We start from the raw sequence: 25,000 nt of genomic DNA, 5'->3' as shown, positions 1-25,000 counted from the left end.
CTACAGATCTGGAAATCATGCATACTATCCTGTTTTCACTGTATACAGAACCTCATAAATCTAGAAAGAGTTGGTGTTCTAAAATGAAAGTAAGGTGCTTTACATCAGCAGTTTGTTGGTTTTTTTTCCTTTCATTATCAAAAATAGTAACAAAAAAATTAAATCCCTGCCACAGAGATCTTGATCTGATGCAATCTACGTACAAATATAAATCTGCTGAAGAGGCTTTCAAACAGCTACAACAGATTTTTTTTTAATCTTATTTCTCACCTCCACAGATTCTCTGTTGTTTTGGGTGAATTCTATAATTTCATACATGTTTAATGACATCTCCCCCTCCCCCCTTTTTTTTTAAGTATTAAGAAATCAACTTTAAAAAACACACTTAAACAAACACTGTTTGCTTTTAAATAAACAGTTGTGGATTTTAGCACTTAGGCATTAAGACTGAAAATCCTGAACTTGCACTTAAGGTAGTGAGCACAACGTGAATGGTAAAATAACAAGATACATGAGTCTGAGTTCATTATCTGCTGACTCACTTCAACTTCTCTCCAACAGACTGTTTTTTTGCAGATATTTAGGTTGTTATAGCATTCCAAGAAATTTATAAATGAGCTCTTTACAAAAGCTTCAAGAAAATACGTTTATTCAATTTTAGCAGAGAAAGAAAACATAATAAATATAACAATTTCTTACACCCTTCTTTACAAGATATTTTTACATTCAAACATCACATTTCTGGTAGAAATTTCAACTAGTATTTCAAATTTTAAGAGACCACATTCACTAAAAAGGCAAGAACTTTTAATGTTAAAAATACATATATCAAAGAGTGCAAATGTTTTACTTCTTGTGGCTAGTGCTAAGTGTTCAAGTCCTTTAGAACACTGCAAGATAAGTATTAGATCAGCAATACTGCAAACATCCAATTAGCGCACACAACTATTACATTAAGTGAACAATACAGACTGTAATTTTTCATGGTACAACGTTGATTTGTCTCTCAAATAACACTGAAAAAGACTTCTCCAAGTTTCTGTAACTATGACAACACAAGCTTTTTACAAATATCACACTCAAGTCTTCAGCTGAAGCAAAATGGGTCTAAGCTTGAACCTCCTCAAACCACGACAACTACCAGGCAAGTACAATTCCTATTGTGATGTGTTTATACAGGTCTTTGGAGTGCAACTGGTACTTTCTTGGCAGAAGCAGATGCAATTCCATTGGGATTTTTAGTTTCATAAACAGGAATTGGGACAGCAATCCCTGAGATTCTGTAGGATGTCTGTAGCTATGTTCTGACAGCTATCAGGTTTTGTTAATTTTCTACGTACCATCTATTCAAACCAGTTTTCTTTCAGTAAAAAACGTACAGCATCATCAAATCCATTTTGGTACAACAATTCCATTTTCTCCTGGTTAGGTGGGAACAAAGCTTGATTAAGTCTTACTAGGTTGGCCAGAGACAGCTGCAACAGAGCGAGAAGCTATAAATTAGTTTATTAAAGCAACTTATCTAGACTTGACTGTGCTGCTATCTGTTCTGTCACTCGTTTCATGTAGCATATGTAAATAAAAAAGACCGCTATGCCTACACCAGTAAATTAACCATGTCCAGGTACAAGCGTCAAAACAAACTGGCACAAACTAATATACACTATCAAACTCACAGCCTCCAAGACAGATTGTCTGCCTGTAAAACTTCCCAAAGTTTCTGAAGCATTTTAACTTTGGAAACATTCCCAGAACCGCCTGGCAGTGTCGGTAGCTGGCACATGCTAAAGTTGTGCAAGGAAATATTTTGACAGCTTACTAGTGCAAACAACCACATTCTTGGGAACATTCCCAGGCAATGTTTAACATGTGAGTATAAATGTAGTTTGTAGTATCAACAAATTAAGAACTACTCAGCATCTCAAGTGGTCACTTTGATGGTGTAAAAAGACTTCAGAACTTTGTTCTTGAACACAGACATTATTAAATTGTTTACAACAAAATTAAAAATATAATTAGATTTAATAATATTCTGAACATTTATATGATTAATTTAATATTTTAGCCACATACTTTATTACACACAATTTTGCAAAACAACATCAAAATCATCTTTGTTATTGGAAGTAAGCAATTATTCAAAGTCTGACACTAATAAATGGAGGAAGTTCAAAGAGACAGAAAACTGTTCACATTCCAGTACAGATAAATGAAGATATTCAACTTCTCATTTTATGCAGATTACAGTATTGCTGAAAAAAAATTTATTCTCAGTGCATGGTTTTACAGCTCTAAAAGCTAAAGGTGCTTCAAACAGAATAGTTTAAAACATTGCCTGAGATTCTGCAAAAGTCTGCACTTGCAAGATCCCTAGAACCAGTGTACCTCTGAATTAATTTTCTATCTCTAAACTTATCTAATCACCAGCTTATTTTTCCTCCTCTAGATGCACTAGATACTAGATACAAATCATGACCAAGAGATACAGAGTAAGCAATTACATATATTTTCAATGTATGTGAAATCAATAATCTCATACTTTATGATCATTTACCAAGTACTACCATGCTTAAAATCTCTCTGTGAAACATTACGAAGATTCAGAAATTTGGTCCAATTTAGGATGACATTACATAACACTGACTTTATTCAAATTAAGAAAACTTATTAAGAACTGTCTAAAAGAAACTAAAAAAAAAGTACCAATTATTGTTAAACTTTATTTTTTCTTTCTAATGTATTTTCTTGACAGCTAGGTCTACTGCTATTCAATATTGTCTTTCATGATGTCAAAGGAAGCAATACTGTGGTTAAAGCTCGTGAGACAAAGCTTGCAAAGACAGCAATGTCAATGGTGAAAAGGAGGCCATAAAAAATCAGTCTTAGCCTATATTTCAATATACAGAAATGTTTCTGTAACATCTAACAAAATAACTTCTGGAAAAGTGTTCTGGTCACAAATATTCATGAGTTCTCTTGAGCAATGAGGTGACAAGTCATTGTATATCATTTCAAATGTACGACTTAAACTTTTATTTTAAATTCAGTTAGAGCAGCTGATTTCAACAAGTATGAAGGTATGTTCTAGAGTTTCCATCTCCTGAGGTATTCTACAGAAGTCTTAATATTTTTTTTTCTATAAACACTCTGCCTAGCCAAAGACAGCTAATACTTAAAGCAAGCTTAATTATTTACCTTTAATAGCTTGTGATAATTTGCTCAATTTTGTACTAGATCAATGCTTTTCAACCTTTCTTCTTTATTCTACATTTTCCTTCCCTTACGTTTAAGAAAAAGTTTACCCTCCATTTGCAAAATAGAAAATGCCAAAACGTTACTTAAGTTGATATATAAGCACAAAATAGACACTTAAAAATAAGTATAACCTTAACTGCACAACTACCTGTTCTTCTTCTGAAGTTATTTAATAAACGAGCAACTCACCATTATATCTTGTTTTGCAAATTTAACATAAAGATCCACACGTCCTTTATCTTGTGGACAGATATCTAATCGACCGCTGAAAGGAGAAATCGTCACAGTTCTTCCAACAGGCAAGATAGGAAGGCCATTGGTAAGGCCACCATCAACCCACTTCTGTTGGAAAATAGAAATATTTTCAAAATAACCTTAGTACAATATGATCATAACTGAACACTTCATCCTTCCTTTCCTTTACCATAATGTATAAATATGTGCATAATATATTTATCAAGCTACTGATAAGGCTTGTTAGTTAATCTAATAACAAAATGCCCCATACAGAATTTTTCTCAACACACACATGAAAAGATAAGATTGTTAATATTACATGTGAACTGTATCAGACAATGTATACTCCTCTGAAACATTACTCTGATTCAAATTAGGAACTGGACAATCTGTATGTGCAGGTAAACTGACTGAACATGCTAAACCAAACATGACTCCTCTCTTCTTCTTCCAGAGCATCTTGTCTTACATATATAACACAAGACAGCAATAGCTGGGAAGTGGAGGGTAAAGGTGGGAAGGAGCTGAACAATGATGGCACATAGGAGGGAGCAGATATTAAGTCTGCTACAGGAGTTGAATACAGGAAAGAATGAGAAAGAAAAAACAAAAGCAACCAATTAATTTCTGGCAAAGCCCCACATATTTCTTGGTTCTAAAGGCAGGCTAGGGGCACAAGACTGATCTTCACAGGGACCACAGCCATATTCTATTCCAGTATAAGCAAGGACAGCTCTTGCCAATATATTTTATACATTCATATCTCCTTCTGTGTTTACATGCATAACCCAAAACTCAACATCAGTCTATTGGCCAGATGCATGCACTGACATTGTACATGAGGTCTGGTGATCAGATGCAAATGTAAACTGAATCCCAAACGTAAACTGAATACTCCAGGATATCATCTTCAAGTTTCATTAACAATAAAAAAAAAATGGCAAATTGTACTAGTACTTCTCACCACTCATCAGCCAGAAGACTGCTCTTCTGCTGTAGGTGACACTACATGTGACCATTATGAAATGGCAAAATAATGCAAGTTTTCCTACAAAATTCCTGAAAACACCACAGGAATTTAGTCACAAAAGTAAAAAAAAAACTCCCACAAAAAAGTACACTATTGGGAAGTTGTTTATGACAGCTAAATTAAACTTGTCTTCAAACTTCTGGCAAGACACTAGCTTTCAGTGTAGTGACTGCTATACAGGAAGCATTATTTCAGGTTACAGTGTTCGCTCTTCAGAAGCCCCTGAGATTCTCTGAGGTCTGTCACTTTGTTGTGCAGATCCCTCTGAGCTGTTTGTGCAACCAAAAGACTTTGTTGTCACTTGCCCCTCCTTCCACCGTCAACTCCCATATTTGGCAATACATGGATTTACTCTTTTACACATGGATATATAGCAAGCACCATTCTTTTTTGTGGGGGTGGGAGTGGCGTGTGTGTGCTTTGTCCTCCCACCCTGCCCTCTTCTGCACTCTCTCAGATGAATTTTATGCTCCTGAGCTTAAAATACAGCTACAAATATTCACATTCAATAGTTTCTATGGCCCTTCTCACCCTATTATTTCATAATATGCTTTAGAGCTTGACTCTTGACATTAGCTGATGTCAGTACCCACAATCCACCACTGAAGTCCTTCACTTTCCACAAAAATCATATTTATCAATGCTTAGGATTGAGATTGTTTTGCCTTAGAAAAGGAGGCCAAAAAAAAAATAAATTCCAAAACCATTTAAAGCTATCTTTCAGATTTCTCAAACTCCCTTATACCATTGCTGTGATAACTGTGAGTAAAGCTGCAACATATGTTAACATTTCTAACACCAAGGCTTTTTTGTGTGTGTCTATAAATAGTAATTTATTATTGATTTATATGCAATGTTCCTTGGAGTGGCTTTTTGTTGTAATTCCTACAGTGAAAAGAACAGCAGAGTCCCTGTCTAAGCCACATCAAAGACACCATAACAGATGACATTATTAATGTCTTTCACAAGTCTAGCTTAGTACTTTTACCACCTAAAAGTTCTCCCACTTTTAAAAATTCTGATTATTTAGGTTCTTCCCCCTCCTCTTATGTAACTTCCATATTTATTTGAAAATCAAAACATTTACCAAGGCAAGGGCAATACTTTTTATTAAGCACTATCTTTTGTAGATTCTGTTATTCCTGGCCAACATGCCCTCTGTCATTTTATTTTCTTTCAAGCATTTGGGAGCAACTGCTTCTCAGTCAAAAATATTTTAGCTCCACAGTCCCTCATGTTATGTAGTTAAAATAAAACATTTATATGCTGCAAATAAAAGGATAAGGATGTAATGTCCCAGCTTCTTGTAATTCCATTAACCAATTCTTGAAAAATGCTTCTTAGCTGATGAGGCAAACTCCTGGTAACTTCTGAATTAGTTTCTCTTTTGTAAGTACAGTGCAAAGACAGAGAAAGTTCTGAAATAACATGCAATGAAAACCAAACTAGACAATGAAACTGAGGATGTCGGCTGGACCTAACAGAATCTACCCATTTACCAGTACATGGTTTTTACAAACCTGTTCTGTAAGAACTACAGTGACACAAACTACAGCCTCATCATCAGATACAGTCAACTCAATCATTTGCAGATCTTTATCTGGCTTAAACATTAACCTTGCCAGAGATTCAGAGGACACCAAACCAACTCGAAGAAAGATAATTTCACATGGAGTAAGTTTGCCCTGATGTTACTGGAAGCTTAGTCCAAGGGCACCTTAAATCCCAACCCATGTAATAAGATAGCCCAATCCGGTTATGGCCATTAACAGACTATAAATTCTCAGATGTTATCTTACCGTCCCTTTTCCTTCAGATTATTTTTAGGCTCATCAAACCAGAAGAAAACATACTATGAACAGATTGATGTTATGTCTATGCTACCAAGCAATTTAGCTTACTCACCCCAAAAGTCTAGCCTCCAAGCATGCACACTACAGGTATGTTAGCTAATCCCAGTGTGAGCCAAATGCTTCCCAAAAAGTATTCTTCCTAAAAAGAAAACTACAGTGCAATGCTGCCATCAGTTTACCCTAGGGTTCACTCTCTGTAGGCAGTATGGACAAGCTAGCAACAGGTTTGACTACGTTCTGATACTATTCCAGCAAAAGTGCACCATACTCTCTTGTATATCGTGCATCACGTACCTCAATACTGAAATACATCCTAAAAACACTCCCAGATGACCTGGTGATATGTATGCAGGTGACATATGTAACCCAGATAAGATACAGATCAACTGTTCTGAAGCACAGATAAGGCACTCCGGGTAGCAGGGACTAAGCTTGATTCCATGCTGCCATGGACCATATGGCTGAAGGAATTTACTCCCTGAAATTAGTGTAAATGCAGACAGACAGAACATTGGACTGTTATAGTAAAGCTTTCAGGAAACTTGGAATATGATGCTAATATGATAGATGGACTCACAGAGCCAAATCAATATCCAATCCATCTTACTGACTTCAGTGCTTACCATGTCTGGATCATGAGGTTACATGTTGTGTATCTGGCTCTACACTGCATGCTTTAGGGCCCCTATCACCCACTCAAATATCCTCATTACCCGCTATTCGAAACCAAGGAAATACTATTGCAAGAGAGATCCTAAGGTTTTTTGCTCTCACCCTGCTCTAAGTGTTTTGGACTAAAGAATGGCAGTCACATGCATTTACAGGCAACAGTTTTCTTAAAAATAAATAAATAAATAAATAAAATCCCCACACCACAAATGCATGGTTTTACAGAGTACGAAAAAAGTCAGTGCAGACATGCAGAACTAATCATTCCAACAAATAACAATAAATGAAAGCAACCTCATTCCCAGAAACTGCCTTTTCTGAATCTCACTTAAGGAGAGTAGCAAGAAGCCTTAGGAATGACAACAAGCTTTCAAGTAACAGAAGAACCAGTGTCCGTGAAACATTCATTGATTTCATTTTTGAATGCAAAAAATAAAGTTAGGTAGGAGAACTGTCCACTAGGAAGAGACTGCAGATGTTTCAGTAAATACTACAATACCTATGCAAATCATAATAGCAGCGTTTATGCAGTAAAATGGGTTTTAAATAAGTTTTGGACAAAACTCTGAGCCAACTTTTCAATTTCTTAATTGAAACACCACCACAAGAAATTTAACGACACTTCCTTCCCTTTAAGTAACAGCAGAATGAACCTAAAATGTCCATGTATGTCCTTTGAACTGCACAAGCAACATGTAAAGACTCCAATCAACAAAATTTCCAGACCCTGGGAAGCTGCAAGCAGCCTCCATTTAACTCAATCAGACAGGCAATACTGATTTAAACCCTTCAAACATTTTAGCTGATACATATTGCAGCATACATAATTGTAAAGCTGACAAGCTTTCTGATGTAACGAACTCCAACTCCCTCTTGCTAGAGACAAATGCACATGGTTTTGTGGGGGTTTTCTGGCAGGGTGGCTGTGAGAATTATAGATGTTCTAAAGGTATCATTTGGATCCCTACGAAGAAGTAAAGGAAAAAGTATCACATAGTATTTCTCAGAAAGAAAGAAATGGCTATTTTCATGCTTCTAGTAATTACTAGAAATTACTGACTAAACAGTCAAAATTATTCTTAAAATGTTAATGTATTTATGTTAATAAAGACAAAGCTCTTGAAGCTAAACCAAGTACAGGTAACTGCAAAAAGGTTTTCTTATAGTAGTGTACACCTCTGAAAACTTCATAGCTGTGTGCTATAGGGGGAAAAAAAGTTTGTTCTTTAATACTTGTCCAGAGGTAAGAGATTTGAAGGTACCTGGTAAGCATGTAATTCTGTACAGAACATGAGAACAACACATATGTAACCATGCACATGTACTTCAGCAGCATTCAATTTGCCAAGACCTCCCTTATCACTCCTTCCATTAAACAGAAAAGCAGAATGGTGGACCTTTAAGTTGCAAAAACCATTTTAGAGTTGGTAACACAGCTTGTCGTGAGAAGTATCTTTACTAAGAGAACCTTATTTTCATGGTAACTGTTAGACATTATCTTCAGGAAACAGCTTCAAGCTACAGAGATCATTTCAGTCTCAGCAGCCACAATTTTTGAAACAACACACGAACAAACTCATGTCATCTTTCAAGGTGTTAATCTACAGTATCAACAGAAACAATAATTATGCTACAAAATATGGTACTGCGCTTGCCTTCCCTTAAGATCACATAAGTACATCATAAATTAGGAATGCTCTTACACACACAAAAAAAATGTTGGTAGTTAATGAAAAATTACCTCTCCTTTATATTCCACTGGCTTAATTCCTGCATATACTGGTACAAAACTACTTGCTAGCAGGACCTAGAGAAAAGAAAGCAGAAAGAATAAAGAACAAAATTGAAAAAAAGGCAACAAAGTAATTCTGAACCAATAAATATTTTCATACATATTTATCTATATTAAATAATACAGCAGTAATCAGACAATTTTAGTTTTACATAAAACCACTGTCATCTCAAAATGTCTTGTTGTGGTATGTCAAAATGTGATTAAAACTACTCAATAGTATTTGTTTTTTTAAGACTTGACAGTGACAACTCTCAAAACAAAACACCACAAATTAACGCATTTATTAATGTGATTCAAAAGATTATGAACTTAGTCTTACACAATGTGAAGTAAATCTATGATTTTGCAGAAACTAAATATGCATACGCTGAAAAAAAATGCAATATAGAGTATTGTCAAAAAAGCTGACCCTATCATTCTGCTGGCATATTTATATAGTGTTTACTCTTCTAATAGATCAGATTTTCTAAGAATTCAAAGTTTCCAAAATACTATAAACAGCCTGAAAATTCATATCTTTATCAGTACTGATACTTCGCATTTAATACATTCAAGTATTAACAAATTACTACTTGCCCTATTGTACACCTACATTGCTGTCTACAGCAGTTCTCAGTTTTTACTTTTTTTTAGACCAGGACACCTCTTCTGTTACATACAGATGTGCACACACACACACATACCTTTCTATCCACTCACAGCAGTATCTATGAGAGTGTGTGTGTGTATTTACATACCTATGTATCCACCCATACATACATATACATGCAATCAGTATACAGCATTTCAAAGAGAAGGGGAAGATGTGTGGATAAGGTATAGTATGTCAGAAATTTTCATGTAGCTAGATGTGGTGAATGCACATGCATGTGCTTGAATGGCGGCATGAGAGACAAATCTGTGGAACAGAAGCAGGTTACAGACTGGAGTATATACTATGTGAAAGATGATCAGGTGCAAAAAAAACCCCCCACAATCCATGGGGAGTATGGAAGAAAATGCCTGAGGGTATTTTGGTGGAATTGCATTTATTTTTACAACAAATTAAGCTACTTTCAGTATTAAACACCTCTCCTCCCCTAACAAGTTTTAATTAAGACTCTATACGAAGTCTTTAACTTTCAGTTCGAGAACCCTTTTCTTGCCTATTCCTCTTCCCAGTGATCTAGAGCACCAGAGCTTTGTCTGAGCTCAGATAAAAAGGCTTTCTCTTCTTATTTTCCAAATGTGAAACTGTAGCTATTTCTCTACCAGACAGGCCTTTCCCTCACAAAAGCATAAGATAAGGTCCCCCTTGAAACCACTCCTCTCCAGATTTTCAAAAGTGACATCCCACAGGGTTCCCAAGTTCCCAACATGAGCTTCTTCCCCTGCTCAACCCCCTTTCTACTCTCGTTCAACTCCATCTCGGTAACTTTGGCCCTTCTGAACTACAAGAAATGGGGACAAAAGGTTTAGTGAAGGAAAAGAGTCAAAACCAGGGGACCCCGGCAAAGCATGAATTCTTTTCAAGACTGAAAAAAACAGTTCGCCTTCCTTAGAAAGTCACTTAGATCTCAAAAGCAAGGTGAGAATGGACAAATTGAAAGTGTTAGTTTCCCTACTACTAATAGACTATCGTGGACTCCTATTCACTGCTCCCACCTTTCCAAACCAAATACAACAGTGCTCGGTGCCCTGCTCCTTCACAAACATACAAATCATGCCTCTCTTCCCCCTCACCTCCAATTTAAGAACTGCAAGTCTAGGAACGCTGGTATGTGATGATTGTCTTCACATACGTAAAGACTGTTTCAAAAGAGGAAGATTATTGACTGCCTTTCCACGTCCACTGGGAATAGCAAAAGAAAATAAAAGCTTAAAATTGTAGCAACATATATTCAGTTTAGCCATTATGAAAAACGTTGGAACCATAAGGCTTGTTAAGCATTGAAACCAACTGCATATGGAAGTTGAAAGATTTCTGGCACAGGGCACAGGAGTTTTGTTGTTATTAAACAGTTTGCCCAGCAGTATCTTTATCCATGCCTTGGGTACAGCAGATTGTGTCTAGGCATAATACAATTATATAACCTAACAAGCTCTATCCTCCATACTACCGGGGCAGCCACCAACATTCAGACTGTTGTAAAATGATACATACATAGACGAAGGATGCAGAAAAACACGTATTACGAGATGCACTGGAAGAACAGACAATATGAATATGTTCCAATGAGCAACTATTTGGAATTTCATTACTATTATTCCAACCCATTCTACTGCTAGTATATGGAACAAAAGAATAGAACAGAAATGGTTAAGTCAATGAAAGAACTTTTGAAATACTACTAAAATGTATGTATTTCCAAGGTCATCTTGACACTTCTAATCATCTTCAGGTTAGAAGACTTCACTGCAAAAAACCATAAACCTACAGAATAATAATCTCCATGCTTGTCACTGCTGGCTACTGTGGCTAGAAACAACAGTGCATAATTTGAGATAATCATGCAAAGATAATTATGCAAAAAATTTAAGTCCTACAAATTTTGAGAACCGATTGACCGTGTAGAATATAACAGCATCAAGATTTTAAAAAATGATACTTTAAAGGCAAACTTCCAATGCATACTTTGAGATTTTTGCCAACAAGTGTGATTTTTTTTCTTTATGTGTTAATTATAAAGAAGCTCTTATTTACTCTAAGCATCCACAAGGACAGGGAAAGAAGGAATTCCTTCTTACTCTATTTCCTCCTTTATTCTGTTATATCTCATGATGTTCTCCACTAGATATAATCAACTACTAGAAAGAACATTTGCTTTACATGCATCTGAATTCCTCCTACCATTTCATACCAGCTTATGTATACAATCCTCATTCAAATTTTAAAAGTGGCATTCAAAAGAAGAGATGGGCAGTAAGATATGCTTTCCAGTGACAGTTAAAATGCAGTTTATATATGGTACTTAACAATACATTATACCTATTCCCCACAAGGACCTGTATAAAGTGTTGGATTAATTTTTTTTAACTTCCTTTTCTTTACTTTCTTTTCTGATGAAATATAATATAAATGGTATCAGTGAAGTAGGAGATGCAAAGACTCAGCGAATTGTTACAAAATTTGGAGATATCTATTTTATTCTTATCTACCATAACCGTTAGTTACCCTGTTACTTTTTAAACACACTTTGCGTATAAGATAGTACTTTAAAAACAGATGAAGGAAACACACACAAAATAAGTTTTAGCAAAATTTGTGAAACTGTAGGATCAAATTCTGCTTCCATCATTTATGTTGTAGCTGTAGCACCACTGATAGTGTAAGTGATTACTTGAGTAAAACAGTGATTTGTTGTACAGCTAATAACATACTCCTAAGCCTTGAAGAAACTCAAGCATTTTTATTTAAAGCAGCAATATTCAATTTCATTACCTTAATGAGGTCCTCCCTGGAGGCAAAATTTGAAACCAAGTGATTTTCCCCACTTTTGGTGTTAGTGACTGACACGTAGAGCCGGTTCTCAGCTATCTCATGAGCATTAGGAGGAAGAATAGACTCTATGCCTTCCCTAGAGTAAAGAAAATGCTAAACATTATTCACCATCATTATTTTAAAACCTTGCAAATATGCTGGGGGTAAAAGAGAGTGCTGAGTGCCCCACAGTATAGAAAAAATATGCACACTCTCCGTTTTCACTCAGCTTCATACAAAAATGATCTTACAGATGCATTAAGATAGGTACCTAAGCGTTTTCATAAAATCATAACCAGGCGTTACAGCACCAAAGTCCAATTTTCTAACTTCCTCTGCAAATCCATAGGCAAACTGCTTACACTTCTGGAAATTAAAAATATATACCATTAAAGATGTTTCAGTTATAGGAAGTATGTTCAACTGTGGTATCTAAAACATACTAGTGGCTAAAGCTTTAATCAAGAGAGTTATAAGATCAGACTGAAATATTTTCCCATATGTGCTTGGTTTGTAACAAGATATGCATAACAAAATGTTGATCCTTTTGTAAGAACTAATCTGTAAGAAAATGAGATCCTTAATAAGAAAAAAATAAAAATTAATAATAATAAAAAACCCTCACAAGAATACCACTTTAAAAATCAAGGAAAGTTAAAGGCTATTTTTCTATATATTACCACTGCTAAATAATAAGTCCTCTGAATCATACCATTACAAGAACAATCATTTGTATTTCAAGTGTAATGCCACCTTCTATTTTAAAGACTACTTCAGTATGAAAACCAGACACAAGTACCTTAAGATGCCTATAAGCATTAAAAAAATTACAATTATTATAATTTCTTCTCACTAATGCAAAAACCATGCTACTAACAAATACACATATTTAATGAATACAATACTATGGAAGTATTTAATGAATGGAATACTACGATGGATGACACAGGAAGACAAGACACTGCAGAAAACCAGGCAACAGATTCCACTGCACAGGGAACCTCTTTTATGCAAGCTGAAATACCTAGCATTAATGACTGCAGGAAAATAGCTTGAAGGATGACCCATAAGAAGTCTGAAAAGAGAGTGACAGAATTGGTAGCATTTATTTTTTATCAAAAAGATTCTGAAACAATGAATTATAATTCTGAATGCTTAAAACTCACTATTAAGTATTCATATTCCTTTTTTTACCCTTTCATGCAGACTTCTCTAACAATTTTAGGGACTTGGGGGAAAAAACTAAACCCAATCTTATGCAACTTTCTGAAATTGGTACTCAATAAATATATTATACCCATATTCACCTATATAACCACATGTTTACAGAGTCAAAGATCCGTCTATAGATAGTTTGGGGTTCCTGGCTTATTAGCTTCCTGCATGAAGAACAAATATGGTGCTAGTAACGAAATACATGATTGATGTGACTGGGGAAAGAAAAAACCTACATAAAAGAAGAGAAGAAAATGTGTCCTACTGAGGAGGAGGGTACAGGATTTAAACCCTACATAGAAGCACCTCAGAACTACTACCTTTATAATGATGATGCTTTATTAAAAGTGATGAGGAGCTAAGAGTAACAGGGAGCTGGATGAATCCAAACCTAGGTGAATGACAGAAAACTACTTTCCATATTACAAGTACTAAGAATAGACCATACCTAGACTCTCAATTCTTGCTGCCAAAAGGGACAACTTCTTACAGCTATGAATTGTTTATAATTTTAGTGCTAGAAGCTTTAAACACTACATCTAAATTTTAAATAGTGACTGAGAACATGTTTAGGAATTGCAACTGCTTGTATTGAGTTAAGCAAACTTGGTATCAAACGTGACCAAGGTACTTTTTAAATAAACAGGTACTTTTCTGTAAGTCTATAAGCTTCCCTAGAATTCTCAAGTCCCATGCTTTTTCAACAGTGACAAAAATCCAAGATATGACAGAAAAACATTTGCAAACTGTCATATTAGAATAGCAACAGTCAAAACAAGAAATGCTCAACGTTACATTCTCTCAAGATAAGGAAAGGTTGTATTAATGCTTTGAGACTAGGAGGTGGAAAAAGTCCTAATTATAGCTTGTCTAACACAGCCATCTCTGGGGAGAGGAGGGAAAAAAAGAAAAAAATAATTAACGGATGTTAAGAGTTATATTTGTGGATATAAAATATTTCAAATTAGGAATGTAATAAAGGTAGCAATATAATTATCCTGATATGAAAAGTTAATTCTATTCAGTACATAACACTGTCTTTACTTAAACTCCATGAGAATTAGGAAGAACTATTCCCCTCCCAAAATAGCTCTCCATTTTCCATGTAAACAATACAACAGAATGACTAAAAAATATATTAAAAAAATTAAAAGGACTAAAAAGTTCATGAAACGTTCTTCAGTTTGTATTAACATGACACACTTTCAAGGAAAAATCCATCAGACTCAATGTAATATAGGCTTAGTTTCCACAAAAAATAAAACCTGTTCTAATATTTTTACTTTGAAAGATTTTTGGAAGTTGCACTAGGCTGGGAACAAATGCTCACACCCAGAGCCTACATCAAGCAGAAAAATTTCCTCGGGCTAAGAAAGGCTAGCTGCTGTGCTCACCACAGAGGTCTAGTGGAAGGTGTCCCTGCCCGTGGCAGGGGGGTTGGAACGAGATGATCTTTAAGGTCCGTTCCAACCCAAACCATCATTCTATGATTAAAGTCAGAGGTATGCAGGCAAACCTGAAACTGAACTACTAGTCAGAGGCTACAGAAAAGGACTAACACCTGAACAGAATACAAGTAAGGTTGTCTTCACAACAGAGTGGAACTTGCCTAATACCAAATCATATAAAGAATGCACGTGGCAGGACAGGGGGAGGGTGGAAAGAAGCCAGGGAAGAACTTACTGCTGAAAGCAACAGAAGTATAGCTAACTCTGCAAGTTAAGTTCATATTCCAGCAGAAACAAACAAACAACAAACGAACAGAAAGATCAGTGGCAAAGTGTGGTATTGGCTGGGACTATTATTTGAATCAAATGCAGTGAAAGTTGTAATAAGCGAGGCTCGGAGAAAGTTACCTGATGTTCACTGGTCTGAAACGTAAGTGTACTTACAACAAAAATCTAACAGGTTTTTTTTTGTCCCACATAAGCAATGCTGTTTATTATAACTCAGTATATTAAAGAAATATTAACGTTTTGGCAAGGCCTAGTCCTCAAAGCAGCCTTAACCTATGGGGAAAAACAAACAAAACCCAAAGAACAGCTAATGCTCTCCCACAGAACCTGTAAGAGGGTAGTCATTGAACATAACTTTGCTGTCTCTACATGACCCCATATTCAGATTGAGAAAAGAGTGGCATCTCTGGAGAAAAAAAAACCAAATACGCATGTACGCAGCATGTCAGAACAGAATACTGTGAGGGTTAATCCTCCCTGGCACACAGTGGGGCTACTGCTGTTAAGTCGTGAGCTGTCCTGAGTCTAAAGGAGGTGCACAAGCCACTTCTGGCACTGTCTAATGAAGCACAGACAGCAAGGAAAAAATTTGAGCCAGTGTGTGGTGTTCTTTGACTTTATCCATCCACCATTTTCACCTCCTTTCACAAAGGATGAAAGGATGGCACTATGCATTTGCTTAACAAAGCCTACCTCTCTCCAAGAAAACAATGATTAACTTCGTAATGTACAGTGATTTAAGTGCATATATATTTCGGTATATTAAAGTATATCTGGTTGCACACAACTCAACATTCACACACATGAAATTTATATTTATATAGCTTAAAATATGAAGTTCATATGACAGATTTTTGTCATAAAGAAACACTTGCTTCATAAACACTTTGCCCATGAATCACATGTGTTGTTAATGAAAACATATACACAAGTCCTGTTCCTTTACAAGAGGCAAGAAGAAACCAAAATATTTTTAAAAACTTAATGGTAGAAGATTATATCAAAAAATATCCTTTGAAAATGATCATGTCCTATACCTACGAGTTTATTAATTTACCTCCATATTTTCTGGTACCGCTAATAAGACAGTGGCAGCCAATGATCCCGCAGAAGCTCCCGCAAAAGCTTTCACAACTTTCAGTAACTTCTTACCATGCCTGTAAAAAGCAGCTGCTGCCCCCAAGTGGTAAATACCCAGAAAACCACAAGCTGCAAATGACAGATTGATGTGTTTCATTTTTGCTGTGGAGATAAAGTTTCACAGTCAGAAAAAGGATCAGTTAATTTTATTTTATAATATACATCTATTCTTTTGACACAGAACATATAATATACTATATCTACATAACAAAAGCAGTTTATTTAAGAACAGTAAAAACTTTTGATTATCAAATAGATCAGAGAAGTAGCAGTTAGTTTAGCATCTCCAAAATTGAAAACAAGTCTAAAATACACACAAGTCTAAAATAGCACAAAACCCTTTTTCAATCGAGAAATATATATATCTATATACAACATAACTGCACATTTTCATCTAATTTGTCAAAGAAATACAAAATAAAAGTAGCTACTCAAACATGATAAAAGAATGCTGTTGGAGAGCAAACACTGTTAGCCACCTAGAGTAAAAAATTAATTATAAAACTGCTGGCTACTGTGTCATCATACTCTCCTTACATACACACAGCCTTGAACCCAATATAATTCTCTAAGAAAGCAATTTTTTTCCTTCATCTTTGGAACTCATTTGCTTACTAGTATTATTAGTAATCATTAATAGACAAATTCTTATTTAAAGTAATTTCTGATTTAGAAAAGAAAAACACACAACATATTGTTGCTACTATTAAAATAAGAAGGAATAAAAAAAAATCAAAGTAAAATACAAAGCACTAAATGTATGAAAACACACACACTCAGGGTGTGAAGGATAGCATTTAAAGCTAACAAAAAAAACAGTAAGTGTAAATTCAGATCCGTTAGGGGTGGTTAAATAAAATGTAAGGCTGTATATTTATTAGGTCTTCTGTTTCTGCAGATAACTACAATTATGAGAGCAAGATATTCCACAGATTATACTGTACAGATATACAAGATACTGTACAGATTATCTTAGTACTGAATTAAAAATAAACTCCTAGTATATTTGGGTATGTCTCAATATGAATGGGACTAAAAAAAAATAAACAGCACACGCAGGAATATACTTGATTTTTCTGGTTTGTAATGAGATAGCTGATGAGATGTTTGTTTTGGAAATAACCCACAGACACTGTGGTATCAGTTCTGATGAAGAGAGGCAAACATGTACACCAACAGGTTTTGGTTTAAGTTGCCTCTTCAGCTTGGAAATGGGAAAAGCAGTAAAGAAGAGGGTAAGAAACAGCTTTCAAAACCACTAGATAAGAAGACATGCTAAACTCAGCTGCTTTACCTACAACATGATTAAAATCATATCATGAATGGGTCTAACCAGATTTACTATTTTCCTAAAAAACCTGCCAACCAACCAACCAACCAAAAAAACAACAAAAAAAAAAAAACAGAGAAAGCGAGCATCTCACAGATCTTGTAGTGCCAGGCCAGACTGTCTGGTACATCAGTCACTCTGCTAAAACACTCTGCTATCATAAGGTAACGTACCAACCTGCGCTTCACCCCTTTACATTGGAAACACTTGCATATCCACTTGTAAGTAGGAATACCTGTAACTTATATCTAACACATTTGTACTGATAGAAATTATTTGAGGTTGGCTCTTGCTGTGACAATGAGAAAGGCATTTGCAATGAAGCAAATGATAAATCCTGTCACTAATTTTAAAAAGAAAGCATCTTTACTTTAAAAAAAAAAAAAAAATCACTGTACTGCATAGAAGTTAAAAAAAAATTACTTAAGATTTTACTGGAAAACAACAAACACAAGTCTACTTAAAAAAAATTAAAAAAATCCTTGAAGTGAGTGGAAGAAAACTAAAACAGACTTTGAAGTTTGATGCCATGATGCGCTTCCTTTCAGGCTAGTTAAACTCTCAGGAGTTTAACCAACTGCTGCAGCTGTTTCCATGCCTTCCACAAATTAGGAGCAAAGATGCATTTGCATCACGGGCCACTCTGACAAAAAGGTGAAGTTGGTTAAAGCAACTGCATTATTAATTAGGAAGAAAAGCAAGCGTGGAAGAATTAACTCCCATTTTTGTCCAAAAGAGATTTCAGGCTCGAGACACTAATAATGTGAAACATTATATGAAATAAGGACTGTGTTTACGTAGTTGATTGGTCACAAAATAAACAAGCAAAGTAAGAGTTCACAAATCCCAAGAATTATGTCTAAGGGACCTATGAAATGTAACTAAGAAATTCAAGTGTAATATAATAAGGTTATGTAGATAAAACCAAACATATGTACACTTATGTACACATATATATACACATCTTGTAAACCTGCAAGGCTCATCTACAAAGCATTCTAAAAGGTATCTCTCCCTGCTGGAAAATATTTAGATTTTCACAAATCAAAAAAAGATGAAAACTAAAAAGAGTATCTGAAGCATAGTTACAGCAAGAAATTTTAGATTAAAATTTTTTTAAAAAAGAAAAAAATCCCTACAACTGTAGAAGACAATCACATTTCATTGTATAAAGATTTGGCTGGTACACTTTCTCTAAAGCGAGAACAAAAGAGGTTATGTGAACTGAAGAGATGATTTGAATATCAGATCAAAAGCTGCTGAAAAGATACTGACTCAAGTCAGATGTCCATGCCTTCTCTTACAAGGCTTCATGAGGAAATCTTATTTTCTTATATGAGCTTTAATCCTATTTAATTATCAATTACTGTGAGGAATCACTGTTCTCTGGAGTGTCTGGATACATGGCATTCAGTCTTTGATGAGAGTTAATTTCTTAACACTTAGATCCCATACTTCTCTTCCTCCTTCTTCATTCCCCTACCCATGAGACAGAAAGAGAGATTATTGGATGAGTATTCACATCAGTTTCTTGACTGACAAAAGGATTCAGCGAGAGATGAACATGCAAAAAGAAAAAAGAATACTAAGATTTCAAATAAAGGAATATTGTTAGACAATGCTGGTAGTCTCATACACTGTTAAGACTGTTAATTTCAAGTCCAAAAAGATGCAATGAATGCAACCAGAAAGCAGTTAAAAAGAATTTTTTTTTTATTTTTTTTTTAAACAGAAGTACTTGATCCACTGGACTTGTATGTATGGCATGCAATACAATGCTGTTTTACAGATTCCCCAAGAGAACTTCAAATGAGAAGTAACCACAGCATGGCTGTGTTACCAAGACACTACATTTTTGTTAATTACTATCAGTTCCCAGGTCTACGTTATGTATTTGTCACATATACATGAAATTTAAAAATATACAAATGTTAATTGGCAGATGACGTTCATGTTCAAATAACAGATCCAGTGGTTACATCTAGCTGCATGACTGAGAAATGGATTTTTGCACATACATGTAACAACCCTACAAGTGGGTAAATAATGATAAAAAAATCATTGAATCATAGAATAATTCAGGAGGTCTCTTGCTCAACCTTCTTCTGCTCAAAACAGGGTCACCTATCAGATCAAATTGGGTTGCTCGGGACTTTTTCCAGCTGTTAACGTAAAAAATCATATAATGTTTAGCTCCTACATGATAGCTAGTATCTGTTGCCGGGTGAAATGAGCAGGTCTTCTTTCTTTTGTTCAGAATATTAAAATCAGTACAGTATTGCAAACAATCAGCCTTATAGACAAGAAACAACAGAACATTAATATCTTCATTCAGCACTATGCATCTACCTGCTGGGAGGTTCTGTATATTGAATTGAAGCCCTCTTAAAACAGATCTGTAACAAAGCACTTAACCTACAAAGGTGATAGAGATGAATAAGAATCATGGCTCTATAAGGAACTATCTGCTTGACAGATGCAGTTAAGCAATGTTGTTTCACCTTGCAAAGGAATCTTTGAGTAAGAGGAAAAGATAAGAAAGCATTCATTAGATGAATGTCCTGTGAAATCAGAAAAGCAAGAAATAGGAAATCAAGATACTCACTTTTATAAGAATATAAACTTTCCCGTTTCTTTTGATTCTTGCAAATATGTCATGGCAACCCTTGATTTGCAAGTTAGAATGGTGTATTTCAGAGACAGTATGATTCAAAAATGTCTTTTGCTTTGATGAACTGGTAGATCACTGCTCTCTTGATCAAAAAGAATAGTAGGGTTATAACAACTCCCAAGAGGACATACAGAGAAATTTAATTATGTCTACAGTATTACTATTCCCTGCCAAGTTCTTACAGAGTACCAGAAATAGGAGCACAGTCACATCTGGACATAGACCATTTTTTCAGCTGCCTGAGCAAACAGCAGAAATCTTGCTTGGTATGAAACACCTGTTCCACAAGACTTCAGAACAAACATTCTTAGAGGGTTTAACCTAAGTTTTGACCATTAAAGATATTATCTATTAACTCGAAGTTATCATATTGGCATGTCTTAAGAAAAAATTTCAATGAACCTTAAAAGATGCACAAGTACATTTCAGCTGGATAGTGCACACACTGTAGAGATACAACGTAAACAGGACATAGCAAATGCTTTTGCCACTACTTTCCAAAAAAGTTGTCATCTTACATAAATGGCAAATTTCAAAACATAAAGATTTTAACTGGCTAAAGGGATAGGTACCCTTCTGTTGTCTACAAGAAAAAACAGAAGCATTAAGAAAAGATAAGTACAAGAAGAAACTAGAAGGACACTGGGGTTGTTCAATCTCGTTATTTTACAGATAATGCAGGAGCATTCAGAAATAAACATAACCCTAAGAGTTCTCTTTAAAAAATTCTCCCATCTGTGGGGAAAAAAAAAAAAAAAAAAAAAAAGAATTCACTGGTGATTAAAAATTCACTGAGGGGGGCATTTCTGTTTACTCAGCAGTATCTCATCCATTTGTAATGCAAACCTACAAGAGAATGTATGTAAGGAGACAAGCCTGTACAGCAGAATTATGATAGATACGGTACAATATAGATTTTTTAGGACAGGTACTGTCTTCCTAATTGTCATGCACAAGAAATAGCACAACAGTTTCTCACACTGCTGTTTCCTGAGCAATATAATTATATAAACAGTGTACAATCTCAGTGTCTTAACCAGTCATAGCTACCTCCCTGTCATCCCATTTGTAAATAGAAGCTGAAAGTGCCCAAAGCAACTGACTAAAAAGCCTTTACAAACAAAAATTAAATATCCATAGAATGCGAATGACCAAGCACCCTGAAGCACAGGAGCCAAAATGTATGATGCATAACAGCACATTTGAGGATTAGTTATTAGCTAGGAATGGCAAAACAAGCAAGTTATGGAAAGAACTGTGTAGCTAGGCAGCATTGCTAAAATCAAGGTCATAATTGTAACTACCAATTTACCTGAATCAGAAATCATCACCCACACAGGAATGTTTAATTGTTTTCTCACATTTATAACAGAAAAAAAAAGTTCACTAGCATCACAGACCATTTGTAGTCTTCAGTGAATACTCAAAAAATTGATTCTCCTAGTCAAAAATAGGCTCACACAAAACAATAACCCATCCAACAGACTGTACTCTACTTAAGAGTCACCACAGTTGCTAGCAAGAAAACCGGAAAACTAAGTTTTGCATCTATCCAGTAACACGGAATAAGCATTGTAAGAGTTTGATGAAGTTGGAAGTACAAAATAACAGTACACAATCCAATCAGCCAAAGAGATATTTAGGAAAGTTACATGAGTCTTTGCAAACTATAATAATTGTGTATAATCCCCTTAAAATTAAAAAATAAACACATCATATGATACAAAACTTTCAAATTAGGAGTTTAGACCATCTTGACCATTAATACAAGATGTCTAGAGAGGACAGGGAAGGCTGACTTCTTAAGAAGAGGGTGGCAAAAGGTTCAATACCTTCTAATGAATGTTGGCTTCCATCACATACTCCACTGGGACTTTTTCCAGCAGCTATTTTAGTTCCCTCTGCACTAGTAGCCATTTTTGTATCTACCATGGATTGTTTATCATTTACCTTGGAAACCTACAATCATACAGTCAAATATTACTATTAAAAAGAGAAACAATAGGCAATTATAAGATGAACATTATTTATCCTTAAACAGATTAGTATTTCTCAATTGCTTAGCCCCCACTAAACTAGTTGAAACCACAATGTTCCACTATTTATACATGCAGCAATTTATATTTTAAAGATTAACATGATTAGACAGCTAGAAAAACATTGCCATTTGGAACTGTCAGTGTCCAAGATTAGCCTTAATTTTGTGTCCTTTCCCACTCTTTTTATTTATATACACATATTTTTTTATAATCAAACTCTTATGTTTTTATCCTACCTTACCAATCCAATAAAAATTGACTTTTTCCCCTTTTTTGTGCAATATTGCGTTAGTAAAGTTTTCCAGAGAACTGTGTTCCTACTCTTCACTAAACAGCTGTCACTCTAACTAATAAGCCTGTCACTTATCACACAGTATTGTCTGAAGTATAATTTGAAAAAAATAATGTTCCTCCCCAACTTAGAACTATCAGACACAAAAAGTTCATTTTGAAACACTGATTCTCCTGCAACTTGTTGCTGCCTGCCCCTTTACCCTGATACACTAAAGGCATCTTCAATTCATAAATAAGGCTGCAAGATGAAAAGCTTAGCTCTGTAGCTTCTACAAGAAATTCTATTATCACTGTATTGATGCACATCGCTTATACCTAGAGCACCACAAAAATACTTACCTGGAATTGAACTCTGTTACATGACACTCTTACGGTGCAATTGTTTAGAATTCCAATCCAGAATTGCTGAGTTTTTGGAAACATGCAACTACACCATCTGCCTTCTTTCAACTGAAGTAACAATATTTGAGCACTACAAAGACTTTTAGCAGTCCACATTTTCTTAAAAGTGATGTCTGGATCCAGATGATGTGGCAACCAAACTGATACTCTCAGAAGCTGTTTTACCATGGAGTTACAAAGGAAGTATCAACAGATGAGCTTGGACACCATAGAAGTACACAGTAGAAACTCCCGCTCTTCTAAACATAACCTGTTTAAAAAACATTAAGTAGAAAAAAAAAAAAAAAGAAAAAAAAAAAGTGTAGTTGAAAGGTAGTTGCACATCAAGGCCCTGATACTGCAACAAGGCCTTCTTCACACCCCTCTCACTTAAAACAGATGCATTAACAGTTGATTCACTTGCCAATGAAGCAGTTCTAGGCAGAACTTTTGTTCAGCAGCTACTCTCTCTCTTGCCAGCCTCCATCTAGCACTGTGTTGTTCACCACTAAAGTAAACTGTTCATTTCAGAAACAGGAAGGACTAAAATTGTTAATAACGCAAAGAACAAGTGAACAAACTGTCCCTTATAATTAACAACATGAATACGCTGTTCCTTCTAACTCAGCTGAAAAACGTGCAAGGAGTGTTACAGCAACTTCAAACCAATTGTTCACAAAAACAAAGCGCTGATGGTCAAGTTCCTAGTACAAAAAGCTCAAGCATGCTGTCTGGTACAAAGCTTGCCTTGTAATCTTTTATGCTACATGGATATTGTAGGAGTGACTCACAAATCAAACGTAAGTCTGGTTTACACCTAGCAAGACTTTGACCATAAAGAACAACACATGGAAATGCACTTGTTCAGATGAAGAGCAGGTCAGCGCCCTGACTACCAGTGCGAACAAACCCAGTGTGATTCTGTGCAGACGAGGTCTCAGAGGTATACTACCAACTTCAGATTTAATCCCCATCAAGTCGGTTTCAGGTTTTCTGCTTCACCTTGTGTGCCATGAGATGAGGCCTACAATGCAATTTGTTTTTTCTTCCCTCCGCTTTCGCTCGGTAAATAACTGATATAAACAAGCAAAGGAGCCGAAAGGACGAGACAGAACGTTTACGTGTAACAAATACAAAAGGCCAAGCGACAACTGAAGCGAACACAACATTAAGAAAAGTCGTTGCGTCCTTCTAAACTTGTAAACTCCCCACAGAAGGGCGATTTTTAAGCGGGCCGCGTCCCTGCAGATTTGAAGCTCGCCCCCCCCCAGTCCCTCCCCGCAGTCTCCTGCCTCAGACCCTCCCGGGGGGTCTAACGCGGCCTACGCGAAGCGGCGGCGCCCCCCTGCCCCCCTCGGCCCCCGGCCCCACCTCCCTCCTTAACGGCCGCGGAGACAACTCCGGCAGGGAGCAGCGGAGGCCGCCGGACGGCTACGTGTCTGTGTCTGTCCCCCCCCCGCTCGGGGGGTCGCGGCGGGTCCCGGGCGGCCCCAGCCCGGCCTCACCCCTGAGGCGCCGGTCGCCCCCGTCCGCGGGGCGCCGCGTCTTCGCGCCGAAGATCGCGAGAGGGGCCGAGTGTGGCGGCGTGCCTGCCCGGCCGGGGACGGGCCGCGCTCCTCCTGTGGCGGCCTCCCGAGGGAGAAGGGCCGCGGGCGGCGTTTCCTCACGCCGTCAGCGGGAGACGGGGGGCGGGAAAATGTCCGCCCACGCACACACACCCAGCGCCGCCTTTGTGCCGCCCCCGGCCACCGTGTGGGGGCTTCTTGTTGCTGAAGGGGTGACCTCAGGGCGGCAATAAAGTTGATTCTTTATTTTGTGTGTGTGTTTTCATAGGGTGAGTCCGCTCAGCCTTCTGGCAGAGGATTACCACAGTCAGCACGCAGATTCAAGATGGA

General features: G+C 36.3%; 1 protein-coding gene across 7 annotated transcripts; it reads right to left on the bottom strand.

Moving 5' to 3' along the window:
- Nucleotides 1-632: 632 nt before the first annotated feature.
- On the bottom strand, nucleotides 633-24,748 carry PNPLA4 (patatin like phospholipase domain containing 4). Of its 7 annotated transcripts, none has more exons than XM_069770437.1 (10): nucleotides 24,611-24,748; nucleotides 23,526-23,623; nucleotides 23,064-23,376; nucleotides 22,224-22,350; nucleotides 16,308-16,492; nucleotides 12,571-12,665; nucleotides 12,261-12,396; nucleotides 8,786-8,851; nucleotides 3,445-3,597; nucleotides 633-1,475 (listed from the first exon to the last, which is right to left on the bottom strand). In XM_069770437.1, exons 3-10 carry the CDS (start codon nucleotides 23,292-23,294, stop codon nucleotides 1,344-1,346), a joined length of 1,125 nt encoding a protein of 374 aa, XP_069626538.1. In that variant the 5' UTR covers nucleotides 23,295-23,376; nucleotides 23,526-23,623; nucleotides 24,611-24,748; the 3' UTR covers nucleotides 633-1,343. The 7 variants fall into 7 exon arrangements, with proteins under 7 accessions (XP_069626538.1, XP_069626539.1, XP_069626536.1 ...); XM_069770438.1 differs by lacking the exon at nucleotides 24,611-24,748 and adding an exon at nucleotides 24,477-24,602; XM_069770435.1 differs by lacking the exon at nucleotides 23,526-23,623.
- Between the last annotated feature and the right edge of the window lie 252 nt (nucleotides 24,749-25,000).

Source organism: Haliaeetus albicilla, chromosome 25 (genome assembly GCF_947461875.1).
Source record: "Haliaeetus albicilla chromosome 25, bHalAlb1.1, whole genome shotgun sequence".
Taxonomy (NCBI): domain Eukaryota; kingdom Metazoa; phylum Chordata; class Aves; order Accipitriformes; family Accipitridae; genus Haliaeetus; species Haliaeetus albicilla.
The sequence above is the reverse complement of the archived record's forward strand: the minus strand, read 5'-3'. Positions and strand labels throughout refer to the sequence as shown.